The 18,375-nt window shown below is 43.2% G+C and overlaps 1 protein-coding gene across 1 annotated transcript in view; it reads right to left on the minus strand.

Annotated features, from left to right (window-relative positions):
* Window positions 1–18,375, minus strand: part of STAB1 (stabilin 1) — a 57,644-nt gene that overhangs the window by 20,858 nt on the left and 18,411 nt on the right. The window contains 23 exon segments of the mRNA XM_080606425.1: window positions 84–140; window positions 947–1,075; window positions 1,228–1,359; window positions 1,892–1,999; window positions 2,553–2,654; window positions 3,013–3,090; window positions 3,318–3,429; window positions 3,766–3,896; window positions 4,765–4,812; window positions 5,447–5,542; window positions 5,933–6,028; window positions 6,910–7,068; window positions 7,887–7,980; window positions 8,245–8,428; window positions 8,995–9,106; window positions 9,542–9,628; window positions 10,659–10,760; window positions 12,169–12,231; window positions 13,123–13,281; window positions 13,581–13,661; window positions 15,019–15,069; window positions 15,474–15,587; window positions 16,461–16,523. Coding sequence (XP_080462551.1) covers window positions 84–140; window positions 947–1,075; window positions 1,228–1,359; window positions 1,892–1,999; window positions 2,553–2,654; window positions 3,013–3,090; window positions 3,318–3,429; window positions 3,766–3,896; window positions 4,765–4,812; window positions 5,447–5,542; window positions 5,933–6,028; window positions 6,910–7,068; window positions 7,887–7,980; window positions 8,245–8,428; window positions 8,995–9,106; window positions 9,542–9,628; window positions 10,659–10,760; window positions 12,169–12,231; window positions 13,123–13,281; window positions 13,581–13,661; window positions 15,019–15,069; window positions 15,474–15,587; window positions 16,461–16,523 — 2,358 coding nt within the window.

The following is an 18,375-nucleotide window of genomic DNA, read 5'->3' on the forward strand; positions in this document are numbered from 1 at the left end:
AGATGACATCTCTAGAGCTGTGATGGGACCATCAAAGCAAAGTCTGTAAGGTCTGTGAGATGCCACATGAATCAAAGACTCACCACAAGAACTGATCCAGGAGGACACTTGATCCCCTTCTCACACTTGCCGCATCTTGACTAGGGCACAGAGAACAGGACAAGTCACATGTGTGCCCTCTACCCACGTCACACCAAGACACTAGTCTTGAATTACAAATGGTGCTGTACAGGGTGCTGGCTGGGACAAAGACAAAGATGCATTTATCTCCATGGCTCAGAAGACCAAAGAATAAAAATCACAATGCATGTCCCTCAGCTCCTGGATGCTACCGAAAGCTAGATACAAGATCTTATTTCTCCACGCTGGTGATGAGACTGTACCACAAAACCAACCAGAGGAGATCATTACACCTCTCCTGAGCTGGGGAAGGGCTTTCTGCAGGCCTGGAGTTCCTCCATGCAAGGCTGCACAAATGTTTTTTCTGATCTGTAACGGGGTAGGCCTGCCTCAGTCTGACCCTACAATCTTCAGATAGCCAAGAGCCACAAGATGCGTGGGGGCTGGACTTTGGCCATGACTCCCACACAGTTTGTAGGGGAGCTTGTGGTGTTATGCAAGATTTGGGTTGGATTCTCCTTCCACAGCTGAGAATCTTGGCAGTCCCTGCACCAGCCTGCCCTGTGACTGGCGCTACGGCAGAGCCCCAGCAAGTGAACTGAACGTGATCTGCACGGGAGCTGCAGATCTCCTGCATTCAGAAGGAAAGAGTCTGAGGCCAAGAGGTGCCAAATTCCATTTCGTGTGAGGATTAGCTGGAGTCAGACCCCAGGCCACAGTCTCATCCGTGTGGAAGAGATGATGTAGGTCTTCTGCTATTCATCAGTTCAGTTCAGGAGGCGGAGAAACCCTGTGGAATGGTGTTCAGCAAACTGGTAATCACTACCTTTTGTATGGTCGTGGTATTGGCCGTGCAACGATTCTTCCTTATCTGGAGGACCTGTGAAACCCCAATCAACATGCCATTCTTTGTCTCGAAGAATTTTCCATCCAAAGGAATATCATTAACAAACTTCTGCAAAGGAGAAAGAAAGGGTTGAGATGATAACCTTCAACTCCTTTTGCATGGATTGCTTGATGGCTGTTAGATAGCCACAGTCAGTAAACTGAAAAGGTGTACAAAACAAATATTGGTTTATCAATGGTAGAACAATCTACTGTTCTTACCTGGGTGCTGTTTTGATAAAACATTAACCAGTAGGAGAGCCCTAGCATGCTGTTCTTATGGATTCCACTTCTCAAATCTGTAGGCAAGAGCTTCTCTCCCAATATAACATGGTACTGCACTGTCTCATTGTCCTAAATTCACAATAAATAAACAAAAAAACAAATAAATAAAATGTTAGGACTTGTCTGACTTCCTAGACTACAATTCAGTCTAGAATTGTATGTCACAAGAATATTTCCTAGACAATCTCTAATAGCTAATTTAGCCCACAGAGACTAGTAACTCCCTATCACAAAAGCACTTATCACACCTAGTTACAATTACCGGATGAAGCCATAAAGGTTTTTGGAGCTTTTCAAAAGGGTCAAAAATACCACATGTATGCCATGGCTAGACATGGAAGAAGATGATCTTGTGCTATCCATCACACACAAATCTACTCAGAAATTTGCATTTGGAGTCCAAGTAGTCTTTCCAGTTCCTATTGCAACATCCCAGGAAACTCTCTCATTTCTCTCTGCCACTTCTCCTAGCTTTCAGCATTAGATATGCTCTTCCTCTCCATACTCAGATCTTCTCAGCTCAAGTTTCTGATCTGACAGTATACATGTCCCTGCAATTACTGCAATACATATTCAGACTGTAAGCAAGCAGTGAGCTTACCAATTGTGTCACATTGGCAGCCTGGCAGTACTCCTCAATGGAATTATTTCCAGGAACAAAAACTGTATATTTTTCGCTGGATTCAATTTTTCCAATGAGCTGGTATTGCTAAAAAAAAAAAGTCCAAACATTAACATTAGCAATTACACTTGTACTCACTAAAACCAAACTGCATATGAAATCAATTAAAATAGCAATAGCACTAGGGGAAATGCTTGAAAACTGAATATACAATTTCCACTCAGTCACACGTGTCTAATCACTTGCTCCCTGGGTTGACCTAAGTGCAGTTCCTTGATTATGAACAAGCCTTCCTTTTCCTCTAGGTTTCTCTGCCTTGACCTAAGTGCAGTTCCTTGATTATGAACAAGCCTTCCTTTTCCTCTAGGTTTCTCTGCCCTGTACAAGCACGTGAGTGCCTGCAACAAACAGAACATCTTCCACTGTAATAACATGATATAGGGATCTAACTGCAAGTATACGATCCTTTGGTTGTTCAAAGGACCTTTCCTAGAAGATCACACTGGAATGGTAGGAAATAGATGGTTTCCTCTTTTCTCACCAGGTGGTCCATGTTTAGGCCCACCTACAACAGGTAAGCTGGGCATTTGCACAAAAGAAAGTTCTGACAGCCACAACAGAACCCACATCAGATGCTTACGTGTAACAAATCCTTGAATGTACTGAATGAGGAAACTATATCGAGCTGTTTCTGCAGACCTGGAGGACTCGGTGGGATATCTCTTAAAGGTGGCAACAAAACCTGCAGATAAAGCAAGTTCATCAGCAAGCTCAGGCAAGAGACACTGGGGGAAATTACTCCTGCCCTGCTTGCAAGAAAAGCAAGTAGAAATGGTACCATTTAGCACAATTCTGCAATAATCTTAAATCTTCTATCAGCCAAGAGAAGAGGAACTCTCCTCTTCCTTGTCCCAGAGACGAATACTTTAGGCATTAAACACTAGTGCACAGGAACATCTGTCAGGACTTTGTGATAATCAAGTGTATTTTTGTCATTATAGTTCTTTCTCACTGCCCAGGTATACATTTCTTGTTGTCTCCATCACAGATGCTGCAACACAACCTTGTTGCTATGACTGTATTTCCCAGAATCAACATACCTTACTGAGGATATGAATAATGCCATTGCTGGCAGGGATGTCACTGACGACTATACTTGCATTTTGAATGGTTAATACCTGCAAAAGCATAAGAGGGAGAAGCAGAAGCATCAGAAATCACCAGGCATATGCAAACCAGACATATGGTTTGTTCAAGGTTGCACACGATTAATCTGGGTACAATTTTTAAAAGATTCCTGAACTTGAAGGCACCAGCATCGCATCCAGATTCCCCACTAAATATAGCAGTTCTTGAGCAGTTTAATTTGATACTGACACATGTGCATTACATAAAAAATTCTTACACCACTCTTGGTGTTTATCTGCCATCTGGTCTGTGGGTTGAGGGTGGGTAATTCTGGCTTGTCATACTTTTTGAGCTTTTCACCAGTGAAGACACCTTCGAGAAAGTGGGCCCTGAAAAGAAAAAAGGCAGGTAAAGAAAAGATTCTGGTACTATTTGTAATAACAGGGAGATGAGATAAGATCATATCACCTAACATTCACACATTCACTGAAGTCGTTAAGCATGTGGAGAGAATGCACATATATGAAAAATAAATACACTTACAATTGCCTGAGCTCTGTTATGTTTCAAATGCCTACTATATTCTTTGCCTGCTACATATTTAACCTTGCTTCTATATTTATTTAAAGATACCTCTTTATTGGGCATGTACGACCAGAAATCCAACTCATAGCCTTGTTACTGTTGTCTGGCATGGTAAAGCAAAGAGCGGAATCTCCTCATACCTGACTAAAAATGGCAGCATGCTGGGGGTCAGCCAGAAATCTTTCTCGCTCTTGTTCAAGCTGTTGATAGCTTCCTCTGATGGCACCAGGACAGTGACATTGGTTCCTGCTGGGATGCTGAAGAGAGATTTCTGTTGTCCAAAGCACAAAGATGAACAAATAAGACATGCCAGTGCCATACCTATTCTGTAAAATATAACCGAGAGTCATCCTGCTTTTGCAGTCCCATGTCAGGGACGTGCAGAATGATAGTGTGCACACAGCAGGCTTTCCTGCACGTGTGAAATAAGTGCTGTTGGCAATCAAAAAATGCCACAAGTGATTTGGCCAAAACAGCTGACACCTGCTTGCCAAGGAAAAATCTGCTGCTTTAAGCTCTGCTTTCATGTTTCAATTAATCTTCAAATCCACTCAGTCAAATCCATAAACAAACAACACACAACATCAGTTTTGGGGAAGGGACCAAAATTACTCCTAGCAAAAGCAATATACACAGCAGGACGGGTAAACTAAGGCTCAGTGAGATGCCATACTTCATAGTGTGTTTCCGCAGACTTGCTGCGGCCTGCAGTGTCTCTTGCAGCCAAGCTAGGAACAGGGAGCCCATAACAAGAAAAGGAACAAACATATAGTCTAACTTTTCACAGCTTGTTCTTTTGCAAAATAGCTATTATTATGCTACCCCTTTTTCTTTTCCTTCTGTGTTACTTTCCTATAGCCAGGAGTTACAGAAGATACAACTGTGAAAATCATGTGTATTACAGTCACAGCTTCCTCCTGTGCTATAAATTAGTCCCTCAAAGCATGTTAATGACCCTTACTCCATCACAAACTCCAGCGCTTTTCTACACGCTACTTTTTCTGATTTCACCTTAGCTGTTGCTTTGTTCTTCTCTAACGAAAAAGATAAATGCTGTTGCTCTTCCTTTAACAGCAGTGTTCACAGTGACTTTGGTTCTACAGTACTTACTCATGTGGACATCCCACAGCCATTCTTACCTTAACCCAGTCATAGAAGCTTGCAAAGTGGGAACTCCCGGCCAGCTCCTTCAAAATAGAAACAACAGAAGGGTAACCTCCAATGAGCACCGGAGCTGTGGGACTCGGAGTCCCAGGGTGGGGGACAGGAGCCCTTTGCGATATCAGATCCAGCAATAATGACTTAGGCATTCCTTTCTCCCTTCACAAACTTCAAAGGCACCTTGTGTCGTGTGGAGGGATGGCCACTCCTAAAACCAAACTCTATCCATTAAAAAATACATATTCCAGCCATTAAATATATATATGCATATCCCTAAATAAATAAATAATTTTCAACTCATCTGAAATTGCTTGTGTTTACCAGAGACAGTGATTGAATCCACAATGCTCTTTAATATTTCTAGTGGCAGAAAACGGGCCTAGCTAGCTCTGACCTGAAAAACTTTCCAAACAACAAAGACAAGATGCCTTATTGCACAGGGGAGACAGGGGTGGAGCAGCTTAGAAATGACTGTCAATGATCTATTGAAGACACTGGTTCTTGGCACCGGTGCTGTCTCTGTGGTCTTAGGCAAACACATGCTGTGCTGTCAAGCTGGTGCAGAGAGGAGTCAGCTCGAGTAACAGAGAAATGGGAAGTGAGAACAGAGCCGTTTCTCCCTGATCTCCAAAAGACCTCAGACACTTTCTTTTCACTCACTTTTAGAACATCCCCATAGCATGTCATGCCATCCCCCACATAGCCTTGAGGGCAGGCGCAGGACCTCTCCCCTCCTCCAAGAGGTACACACATAGCCTGCAAGCACAAGGAAAGAAGAAATTAGAGAGTGAACACAGGTAATGCAGTGTTACACCTATGTAGGAATCAAATTCTGACCTCTTATGGCCCAGGCTACCAATGCACACACAAACCCCTTCCTCCTGTTGCATTTACAGTGCCATTGAATTCACACCTTGTGCACCAAGGCCTAGATGATGGCTTTGGGTTGTGTGAATTCATGAAAATGAGAGGATCTGCCTCCATAGATCAGAGACTAAGCCTTTATAACACCTCAGTGGTGTACCAGTAGGCCAATGCAAACCAAATCCTTGCAATTCTCTCGATGCCATGGCTGAAAAACTTGTGACAGAGAGCAGAGGAACCCTCACTGCCACAGTAGCCTTGGACAGCTCTTTAGCTACTCACCACGTCGTGGCAACCACCGTTGTCCATGAGGCATGGGTTGATTGCATCGCAATTGTGGCCATCGCCAGCATAACCCCTCTTGCAGACACATTTGCTCTGCAGGAAAGAATCATTTCAATTTTAAAGAGCTATCAGAGTATCCTCATTTACTACCCAAAAAAAGGCCTAAAAATCTAAAATGTATTCTTAATTGATTTTCCTAAGTTTTCTACTGGTTCCTCAAGACATGAAAATGCAGAGGTACTTCCTTAGTAGGGCATCATTCTCTATCACAACACACATGCTGCTGGGTTACTGAAGAGCACTGATCCCTTGCTGTGCTTGCCTGTGTGAGGGTAACTTGAGAATAATAGTTTCCATCTCTATTTCCAGCTTTTCTGAGAACGACACAGACTTTGTGAACAACAGAAAGAGAAGAGAGGGTGATTTCAAAGCTTCCTGCTTATGAGATAGCTAAAAGAGCACTTGCACATGCCACCTCACTAAATTCTGCTGACAATCTGGCACCTTTCCTCAGCCCATTGCCCAGAGTTCCCCTTGCTCAGTGGGGAGAAGCAGCACCTTGAGAAGCCACCCCTCCCGCATGCCTTCCTCCAACCTCAGGATGTCCCAGTCTTGGCCTGTCTTCCTTCATTGACTATCTGAATAGCTTCATGTGATTTTCTGTACATTTTAGCACTGCCCAGAGACAATGCTGTGATCTGGGAACAAGGTGGGCACAGCAACCAGTGCCTTGTTATGGAGTGTGGACTCTGCTACACAAAGGTTTCAGAGTAGTGTAGCAGCCTCAAACACACCCATGCCTCTCACCAGACACAAGTACCTTGTGTGGCTATAGCAGGAGCCAGTGCACCTGGCAGCCAACAAACAGGTTTTGCTGCTGACCAGCCCAGGTTCTACCTCCAGCAATCCCAGTCCCTTTCAGAGCAGCTTAGGAAAAGTAAGTCTACCATCAGACTACTTAGCATCGCCCATACCTGACCGGGGCCAATATAAATGCAGTCAGCATTGATGTGACAGTTCCCTCTGCTCTCCAGCATGCAGTTGTCTATAGACACACAGGCCTTCCCATCCCCAGTCCAGCCGACGTTACACTGGCAGGTGGCATTGCCAGGGCCCGTACTGGTGCACAGGGCCTGCAGAAGGGAGACAAAAGCATTACACTCAGCAGAGAGCAGACAGTGCAGTGCAAATACAGAGACAAGTCTCTTTCATCAGTCCGAGAAGAGTTTCTGAATGACCAATTTTGATTCCAGCACTGGGTGCAGGGACTGGAAGCATCTTCTCCAGAAAAATTCTAGACAATATCACAATAAAGTGATTCTAGAAATATTCAGTGTTTTCAGAGAGGTAGATACTTGTGTCTAAGGTGGCTCAGAACTCCCAGGGCATTCCCTGCCATTCAGTAAAGCTCTTCCATTACAGAAGAAGTATTCCCTGGACAGAATAAGCACAATCTTCTTCTGCCTGGACATGTAGGCTGGGAATCAATCATGAAGGCAGATCTCTCTCAGCAAAGACCTTTGTACTTAGTGCCATCCTATTCCCTCCTACGTAGCCCAGTGCATTCCTCTCATTGAGGGATCTAAATCATGATGAGTCTGACCATTTGTTGTTGGCTACTAGAACTATGAGTTGGAGCTCACAGCCAAGCAACAACACGTAAGAAGATCTTGAGGGGAAAATGAATACAAAACAAAAGTCTGTGCAGCTAATCTCTGTGGCTGCTAAAATATCTGGGCAAACCAGCCAAACCTTCCCCAGGTTGTCACATTTTGGTACCAACCAAATGACTGACCTCCTTATGATGACTGTGTTTAGGTACCTGTTATTCCACCCCACCTTACAGACTGGGAAAGATAGGCATGAGACCAGTGCCCAACAAATCTGTAACAGTCCTGCTTTGATCGATAGATGTTGCTTCTCCATGCTTCGATAGTCCATTCCCACTTACATTCTGAGAACAGCCTCCTCGTTCTGGCTGACTGCACAGGTCAATGGGCTGGCAGGAAAACCCGTCCCCTTCATATCCATCCATGCAGATGCACCTTAAAAACATAAGCACAAAAGGCATACAGGTAGTACAGCCTATTCTGAAATACAGCAGAGAGCAAAAAGATATTTTGAGCTCTCAAGCAAACAAGAACTTGACTTAATCTCTAGTGCAGTGGGCTGGCTGCGTTGCTTGAACAACCTTGTGCAACAGGCACACAGGGAGACATGCACAACTACAGGGTTGGCAGCCTCACAGCCGTTGTGTGACTATACGATGACAATGTGCCCACCCGAATGTGTATGCCAGAAAGACTGACCTTGCTGTGTCATTGAGGCTGCAAACAGCATTCTGGTGGCAGTACTGGGACAGCCCGCTCGGGCCACAGTTGTTTGATGTCTTGTCACAGAATTTCCCAGTAAAACCTTCCTTACAGGACCAGGACTGACACACACCCCCGCTGCCAGGCCTGTTGTCACAGACACCATGGACGCAGCCACAATCTGTCAAAGAATTTTCACATGGAGAAAGAACAGTCACTGCCGAAAGTCCAGAACTCACCACAGTAATCACATTTTGCAGATTCCCAACTTCCTTTCACAATCTCTAGTGACATCAAATCATCATCCCGTTTGTTCTTGACAGAGGGATGTCTGCTGAGAGACATCCACCACACCTCAAAACTTGGCCAGGGAACCGATCCTCTGACTGCCTAGGTCCAAGAGTTTTAAGAGCTCTAAAGATGGGCTCAAATTTAGGCCATCAAGCACAAGGTCCTTGTCAACTGGGAAAGGAAAATGTTTTTTCTTTCTAAGGAGGAGAGATTTGCTTGGAAGTCCCACATTTAAATTTGGCCAATGTTTCCAAGACCTGCATTACCACTTTTCCAAGACCTGCATTACCACTGTCATATCAGCCATGTTTTCTCTACTGCTTTTTGTGACCTGTGATAACATTTCCATCACTTCTTTCACGATGAGGTCTTGCCAGCAGGGAATCCAGGGTACCTGAACATGCACTATAGCTTTGCTCTACATTTTTCTCTAGTCTCTCCTTCCAAATTACCAACCTTCGTCACAGTTCTCGCCATGTTTGTTTGGGTTTGAACAGATGTGGCAGGCTACTCCTTTGAAGCCTTCAAAGCAGTGGCAGTTGCCATTCCCTTCTATGCCATCGCTGCACTGGAAGGAAACAAAAAGAAAGCCAAAGTCATTGAAACTAAGCGATCCAAGGCAAAACCAAGGCTTTGATATCTATCAAAAACACTTTTGACAGCTGCAGTAAAAAATAGGACTTTGAAGAGCAGTGGTGGTAATACAAAATCCCCCCCCCAACCCCCAGTCAATGCTGTCTGCAAAAGCTATGACGTGATTCACATTAGAGCTCAAGATGGAAAACACACTGATGAGTACACTCCATTTTCCTTGGATATTCTGTGGCCACCACTTTCCACTTTACCCTGGAGCACAAAGGCTGAATTATGCTTATCTAGAGCAACTGTTACCATAAAGAAAAAATGTCCTACCTTGTCATTAAAAAATAAATAAGCTAACTACACTCTCTAACCACCCTGACTCAAGTGCTCATTGTAACACAGTATGATCCTTCATACTTACATTTCCCCGGCCATAGCATGGATTGGAATATCCCCCTGGGCACGGTATGCAGTCTGGACCAAAGAATCCTTTGCAGCACCCAGGTTTCTGAAACAAAAACAAAATCATTAAAGTACCAAGTGACTCAACATAAATTGCCTGGAGTTGTCCTGCTCTCACAATTCTGAAATCTATGTCCTCCTTCCTGTGGCCACGGACTACACTGAAATAGTCACTTAGACACCCATGCTTAGAATCATAGACTCATTTAGGTTGGAAAGGACCTTTAAGATGATGAAGTCCAAACATAAAATTGGACTTAAATTATTATTTTCCAACAATACCTGTCCTTCTGCTTGCACCTAATTCTTGTCAACATAAACCACTATTTTCTGTTCTTTCTGTGACTTAGGCAAATAGGGCCTATGCTTTCTCTGAGTTTTGAATTCATTAATAATATTGGCTCACTTGATCCTCTTTTATCCTTCCTGAGGACTTCTGTTTTTCTGGAGGGATGTATCAGTCCTGGATCACAGGCCTTGTCACAATTGACCAACAGAAGAACAATGACAGGACAGACATCCAGCTGGTATTTAACAAGACACTCACAAATAATTCTATATAGTTGGCACTGGGACAGCTCAGGAGCTGCAGACTCCTGATGTGAGGTCTGTAAACTGGGTAAGAACTACTTTTCCAAACCATCTGACAATGTTTCATAAACAAGATGCAATCACTTCACAGCTTATGGCACTTTCATTGTACTCTGCTTCCGTTGGGAGACGTGATAAAAACAGGGCACTCTCAGAAAACATGCCAGACTGAACGCTACACCATTCGTCTCTCGGCTTCCTCCAACTTGACTAGTCACAACTGTTGTGCTTTATTGTATTTATGTATCACGTTTGGGTTTAATTGAGCTGCTTTCTAACATTTGCAGCGGGTTGGTACTGTGTATTCTTCTCTATGTTAATCAAAGAGAGGTCAGGTAGCCAGCTCATCTGATGGGCCACCCTTTGCAAGGGGCAGCTTTTCTTTTGTTGCCATCTCAGTTGAAGGAGTCAGAGGTCTTCTCGATGAATCGGGAAGAGCAAAGCTGAGCTCCTTTCAAAGGAACGTGGTTTCCCGTCACACTCACCATGACAGTTTGATTGCAGTACTTGGCACATCCCTTCTTCAGGACATTCAGGCCTTGTGGATCATGGATATAGACACATTCTTTTGGAAACAGTGTTGATTCCTGTAGAAACACAAGTCAGCTCTGTTTTGTTACTTCAGCGCAGTAACCCTCCCCTCCTCTCTTTCTGCTGCAGAGAGCAATTTATGCCTATCTCTGAGCTGAGGAAGTTCAAAAAGGAGCCAAGGTGAACAAGATACTGCTACAGCATGCCTATCATGAAAGAAGGCACGTGGCAGCTTCCTCTCACTCCCAGCAGTCTGCAAGCCTGAGCCAAGGTGCTGCCCTTTTGTTCTTATAATAGTATTTATGATAAGGGAGACAGTAGAAGAAGGGGGAGAGGTTGGGGAGAGAGGATAAAAGGAGGGAGATAGGGGAGAAGAGACAGGGGAGAAGTGGGAGAGAAATAGAGGGTAAGAAAGAGGGTAGGGGAAAAGAGAAAGGAAGGAGGGAGAGGAAAGGCAGGGGGAAGGAGAGTGGGGAAAAGGGGGAGTACAAGAGGGAATGAGAGAGGGAGGGAGGAAAGGAGAAAGAGGGAGAGGGAGGGAGACAGCTAGGGGTGGAGGTGAGACAGAGAGTGGGAAGGGAAAGGACTGCAGATAATTTCTGGAACAACACCCAGTGACCTGTCATGTAGTTATACACAGGCAGAATTGGGCCCAAGATGATTCTGTCCGCACCTGCCTCAGTCAGAGAGGAAAACAATTGACTAGTGATTTTGCAGAGCTCCACTTCAGACATTCATGCTGAGACAGCATCAGCAAATTCTTCTGAAATTCAGATCCCTCAGAAGACACCCAACAGTTAACAGTCATGAACACCTCTCCGGTTTTCCCAAACAATGTCTTGGGCCTGGCCTTCACACAGGGATTTCCTGGAAATTGCTGTACTGCTAAACCCAGCATGGGTTAACTCAAACACCAGCATACTGCCTCCTCCTTCTTAATCCGCCTTCAGCTAGTTCTGCTCATTCTGAATCAACAGCGAGCGCAGGCCAAGAACAAATTGTTTCTCAGCCCTCTGCAGCGCATAGAGCTAGTTGCAATTCCCTGGCCATGACATAAGCAGCGGTGTTACTGGATGGTACGAGTGGGATTGGGTTTGATTCTAGCAATTTGGAGGAGCTGGGAGACTCAGCGTGTAAGGAGGAAAGCCCTGCCTGAGGCAGAGTAGAGGTACTAAAAACTGCAAGTCTACAATTTTATTTAGCACAGACTGTCTCACAGCTATCTGCATTGACTCAGCAAACAGACTTCAAAATAAGAAATAGCACAGAGCAGTTACTGGGTGACAGTCTGGGACCACAGTGCATGGTGGATACGCATCCTCTAACAAGCCATGCTATTCCTCTCTACTGCTTGCCTTTCCTGTCCTGTATTTGTTTGAAAGTGTCTTGGGTTAGAAACTGTCACAGTGTGCTTGTGTGTCATCATGCAAAGAAGAAAATATGGAAATGATCACAAATAATCACCATTTCTCTGCTGCCAGGTGGGCAAACACTGCTGTTGAGAGCCTCACAATCCACACAAGAGCCCTGTTAAGAAAAGAAGAGCAGAAAACTTCATCTTCTCAAAAGAACCCCTAGCCCATGCCAAGAATGCTCCAGAGCTACTGTTTCCACTACATATCCAAAACATCACAGCATGTATCAGAAACATTTTTAGGAGGGAGTTCCACACTCTGAAATGGGGTAAGCTTCTCACTTCAATAAAGTGGATCCTTTGTCACGAGATGTTTGTACCTCACTTTAAGACAGGGTCTGCCTCCACCCTGTGAGTCTATCAGCCACTAGAGACACAGCTATGCTAGAAAACACTTTGGGCATCCATGTGGCAGCCTCATTAAATCAATAAGTTATAACAGACCCTCTGGCCAGTTGATATTATTTGCGTTGCTCCAAATCAGGTGCCTTTTGCTTATTCAGAGCCTCATCCTCTTTTCCAGTAACCTACCAGTGATCAAAGTGGGGAACACACACCTAAAATAAGGTATACAAAATTCTTTATGTGAGAATATCATACAGCATTTACAGCTCCTGCTGCTGAATAACTGTTTCCCATCCATACTAACATGAAAACGATGCTGACAGTGATGGGAACAAAGCATTCTCAGCTGAGTTAGTAACTCTGGTGTGAAGAAGGGCATACACAGCCTTACTAAAAGGCAAACATCTTTCTGAAGCAAAGGTAGGATGGATGCAGGAAAGAATAAAGACCCACAAGAAAACAGCTGATTGCCAGCAAAGCAGTGCAAAGTGCTAGCAGAAGCAACAACCACAGTGCTGATGCTGCCTAAGGTCATACTAGGGGATATCTCAGACAGAACACATTTCCCAAATGTAATTTACACAGCTTGCCTTTTTTTCCTCCAGGTGAATTAGGGTCTACAACAATGGCTAGCAAGAGAATGGGAGAAGGTGACTTACTGTCACAATTTTATGTTGTTCTTCATTGCATCTGTGAGGCAAAATGGGAATTATTGAAGGAGGGAGGAAGATGCCGTCCAAGGTATGAATAATACCATTTGATGCCACAATGTTTCTCATGTTTAAGGGGATCCCTGATTCATCCATCAGAATTCTTCCCTAAAGCAGAAACACAAATAATTTATCTGTATTTTATCCCATTAGACTGTATCAACAACATAAAGGCAATACAGGAAACAGATGGTATGCAACATCAAGTGCAACCACACAAATAGTCAAGCCTCTTAGTAGAGTCACAAGTTGGATAAGAAGCAAAAATAATTCAGTGACCCCATTTAAGTCTATTTTTTAAGCACAGGAGGAAGCAGAGATGGGCCGAAACCACGTTGTTCAGAACTATATCCAGACTTCCACTTAGCACAGGACGTTTGCCCAGCTGAGTTTTGATCCATACATACGTCTGCACCGATGTTGATGGTCAGTATCTGGTTGGCCATAGTAACAATGTGTGGCATCATTATCAGTTTGTCTACAGTCACCTGAAATAAACACACGAGGGGACAATGTCATGAAAAAGCAGGGACATTTCAGTACAGCTGACAGAGTCCTTTCATGACTCCCCCCACCTAAAAAACCTTCTAAAGGGGACTTTAACCTTAACATTTACATCTCATGAAATACTTTAAATGCACACAATAGCCCAGAGGGAAATCCAGGACTTTGTGTGAATCATTTGCAATGCTACAAACACAGTAGTGCCTGTGGCGGTGGCCTTCGTTTTCATTCCTTCTGCAAGAAACAGTCTAGAACAGCTGAAATTAAGTCTCATTAATAGTGTCTCTTATTGATACAGCCAATACATGGAATCTTCCAGGACATATTAATTAAACAAGTAATGCTGAGCAAGAAGCATAATAGATAATACATTTTGACCTACTAAATAAGCTTATTTCTAAAGGCAGAAGAAATGTAAACCACAGCTGCTGTATGAGAAATTTAAACATAAGGATTTGACAGGAGAGAAGTTCTGAGAACTAAGAAAATTTTTTCTTTTGTGTTCAACAAGTTATTAAAGTAAGTAGTTTGGCTTGTTGCCATAGTGCTATTCATCAGTTGCAAGAAAAACTATGTTTTGCTGTTTTATCAACGTGCTGCTTATTTTCTCTGTTGGAGTTATGAAAATCATAAGGACTGACATTTTCTCCTTAATGAAGGACTGGAATAATATTGATATTTCTTAGCAAAAGACATGACATTGTACCATAATGCTTGAGTATTCACTTCCCCACAGGTTCTGTGCATAATTTTAAACATCTTTCTTGTTGATTTTATAAGGGAAAAAATCTTGTTAATGTACTGTATTAATTTTATTTACCCTGCCACATAGGGTAAATAAATGTTGGTGCAAGAGTTGGCAGTACCCCACTGATGGAGCCCAAGAAGACAGGAGAAGGAGCAGGAGAGTTTTGACCAATTCTCCACCTGGCTATAACTTTTGTGTTGCTGCTTTCAGTGTTAGGGAAGCTATGGGTTGGAGGATTCATAATTAGGGTACACTCCTAATTAATAGTTCAGCAAATTAAAGTGATGCCAAGAAAGAATTTGCCTGCAGCAAACTCTGCAGGACAATGTTTTCTTTGTAAAGGCCATCTGACCATCTGAGCACCATCACACCCAGAAAACTAAGAGCTTTGTGATGGAAGTCCCTTTTGGCAACAACTTTCATGGTAAATGTTTTGCCTCGTCACATCCTGAATCACATCTCTCCTCTCCTGGGCAGTCCAAGAAACAGCAGCTGAAGTCACTGATACTCCGACCTCTGTGCCAAACAACATAGTTGATTACATTCTGGCCTAAAGGACTCCAATTATCCAGAATTAGAACTGCCTGCCTTACCGCTGAAGTGTAGATATGATGTTTCACAAGTTCCTGAAGCTTATTTATGCCCTAAGGGAAAAAAAAAAAAAAAAAGAACATAATAATTGGATACCCCTTCACTGCTCAGAAGTAAGAAGAGGCAACCACTTTTTCTTTTAACAAATGACTGACTATGCCAATGTATTACAGCAGGGACTTCACTTGGAAAATAAATTACTTCATTTTCCCCACACAAAGCGTGAGGAAAAAGCCAAAAAACAGACTTAAACAATATAGCTAAATGTATTTCTCATTGCAGGTTCCACCAGCATTCACTTCTTTCCCAAAGCCTTATGGAAAGAGAGATGTTTTAGCCAGTTCCAGAAAGAACATCTTTCAGCAATGATCAGATACATTGCACAAACTACTCCAGCAAAGCCTAGTGCAACAGGCTGCACTATCTCAGGACCTCTTAAAGTATTACGAGCTCTCACCTCTGTGAAAAGGTAGATGAGCCTTCCATCTCTCAATTTATCCACACCATCATTGCTGGGTACAAATACAGTAAAGGGGCCGGGTCCATCAAGAATTGCAGGCAGGCCACAGTTCTGCAAAAACAATAAAAGATTTCACCATGCATCTAGCATGAGTTAATGAGGGGGGTCTATTAGAAATGGAGAGGAAACTCCAAGCAACCCACCAAAGGTGCAGCTACTGAAAAGCTTTTGTATTCAAGAGGCGAGGCTTGTAATATTACAGGGATATAATGCCATAAAAACAGGCTGGACAATGAAGCCACTGGTGTAAGTGCAGCTAATGTGAACAAGAGAGCACTGGAATACACAAGTACATATAGAGACTAAACCAATATCTTTTTGCCCCAAGAGAAGAAAAAGAGAATCAAGCCTATAACCACAATTAAACAATGAATTTTGTAAACAACTAAGCCACAAAGCTGAAAACAAGCAGGTCAAGACTGTTGGGTGCAATGCTAGAGCAGATCCAGATGACTCTGGTGGAGGTAAAAGGAAAATCAGTCCCTAGTAAAAAAATTAACTAAATGAAGCCTGGGCAGAAGCCTTTAAGGGTTTATAACCTGAGGACTATTTTATTTAGATACCTATAGCAAAAAAACCCAACAGGTAGCTTAAGCCTAGCTTGGCATGGAAAGGCATGAAACATTCACTCTTGAAAAAGTGTTCAAGAACTAAAAATGCTTTGGAGAACAAACTGTGCCAAGGGAGATGGGTAGGGCAGGTGGGGAAGAAGGTGGGAAAGACATTTGTATGCTTGCTGCTTGTGCTGATCTTTTCATTACGTTTGCTTATAAAATAAACAAAATAAGAAGTGCCTCAGATAAAAGCAACCAGAAAGACAAACAGCTGCATTTAAATATTATTCAAAATTCTCACAAAAAAGAGCAACAGGCTGTGCAAAAGCAGCAATGCTAAACCTTCTGGGGCAGACACAAGCATGCTTACCTCCAGTATAGTTTCAAATCGACTGAAGATCTCATTTGAAGCAAGGATCTCCCCAATGGTTTTCTGCAAGAAGATACAAAGAGGAAAAATACAATGGCTGGGGTTGAAGCAAAGTCTGAGCACAAACTGGCATGCCTTTGATCAGTCAATGTTTGGGGATTGCATGCTCCAGGTCTTTGAAAGCCATCAGCCCCAAAGGACTCAAACCCTTTATTTTGGCCAGTTGACCTAGCAAGGAGGGAGCCTACAGTAGCTTAGGCGCAAGCCTGTTCTCATGTACGACAAACAAGAATTTTTTAGGTTACCATGCACTTAAGCACCCTTCTGTTTTCCTACTCCCATCTTCAGGTTAATCTTGCAGCCATGCAGAACTTGGCTGGTAAACAGTGGAGCTGCTCTATCATCTCAAGTCTCTCTCTGCCTTTGAGGACAAGAGTTCACTCTGCCACCTGCAAATGAGCTCCAATGCTGAAAAAATACAACCCATATGCAGACATCTGAAAACATGTTGGAAGTAGAAGCTTTCCTTTTTGCCATGCTTCCCAGGAGGACAAAGGTAACAAGAGAAATGTCCCCGCAGCCACCACAGTTTCTGAAGGCACTCATCTGACCTTTATTTGCAGGAATGTGCTTGCTTTTTTTTTTTTTTCCCTCTAAATTGCTTCCTGCAGAACATGCAGAGACACAGAACATTACTTCCAAGGGTATAAAGGGATTTGCTGCCAAAAATAGCTCATGTGATCACTAGCTTTCAGTGTAAAGCCAACACCACAAGGGAAGGAAATGGCTGAAGAAGTCCAGAGAAAGGCAAACTCTGCAGGGAGCGCTCTTACTGTCCTGCCATTGCAGAGCAAGCTGCCTCTCTGCCTCACCGGCATAAGGCTTGCTAAGGTCTTGGTGGAGTCTTCACTGCAGTTGGGCCATGTTGGTTCCTACCCAGATCACATCCTGATCCAACACAGCTCCAATATGGATCAAAACAGCTGTACTTTTGTGCCATGCACCCCAACACCATCATCCCTCCTGTACCCTCTTCCAGGTATACCCACTCACCTCCTACTCTTCTGGGACTGTGGATAAAGATCCCTGAGTGTGGTACAAAATTAAAATTTGCAGTTTTCTTACAGATTTTTTTTCTACTGGCACATTTTGAACATGCACACCAGCAGTGCTGTGACAGCCACTGTTGTGCTGAGTATCAAAAGTTTACAGGAAATGGTATAGGAAAGACTGCTGAATCAGCCTCGTGGCCAGAGGAGCTGCAAGCCCTTCCCTGCAGGTACTGACGCACGCAAACTCAGAGCTCAGCCCAGCTTCTGCTCTGGGTCTCAGACACTCCTTTTTGGAAAACATCCTCATGCAAGTCGTAAGACTGAGAGCATCTTAAGTGACATTAGTGATGGGCACATTCAAATCCACATAGACACCCAGAACTTGTACAATTGGCACACCATTCTCTACCACAATATTCCAGCTACTTTTTAAACAAAGTACAATCCAACCGTAAGATTACACAATATGACTGTTTTTATAGATTAATTACAATGGTGCAAAGTAAGTGCAGACTACTATCAAAACCTAACTAAAGCAAACAGCTGGTGTCATTCTATGTGTAATTTTTTTGCAAGGAAGTAGTAGGTAACAGGGTCTGCTTTCTGCATATGGAAACATTATAAAAGTTTTCATGCATACAATGCAGTAGCTATAGCAAAAACTTTTCCCAGTTAACAGGAAAAAGTGTTTAGCAGAGGCAGAGACTAAAGCAAGAACTCTTAAATCTCTGCCCAGTGTCTTAAATACATGACAAGTTCAAATTGCAAAGGTCCATAGTGATTATTTGTCCTCATTTTATATACTTTTAATGCAAAGAGAATCTTTTTAATATAATTTTAAAATGCAGTAGAGACAGATGAAA

Source organism: Anser brachyrhynchus (assembly GCF_964034855.1).
Source record: "Anser brachyrhynchus genome assembly, chromosome: 10".
Lineage (NCBI taxonomy): Eukaryota > Metazoa > Chordata > Aves > Anseriformes > Anatidae > Anser > Anser brachyrhynchus.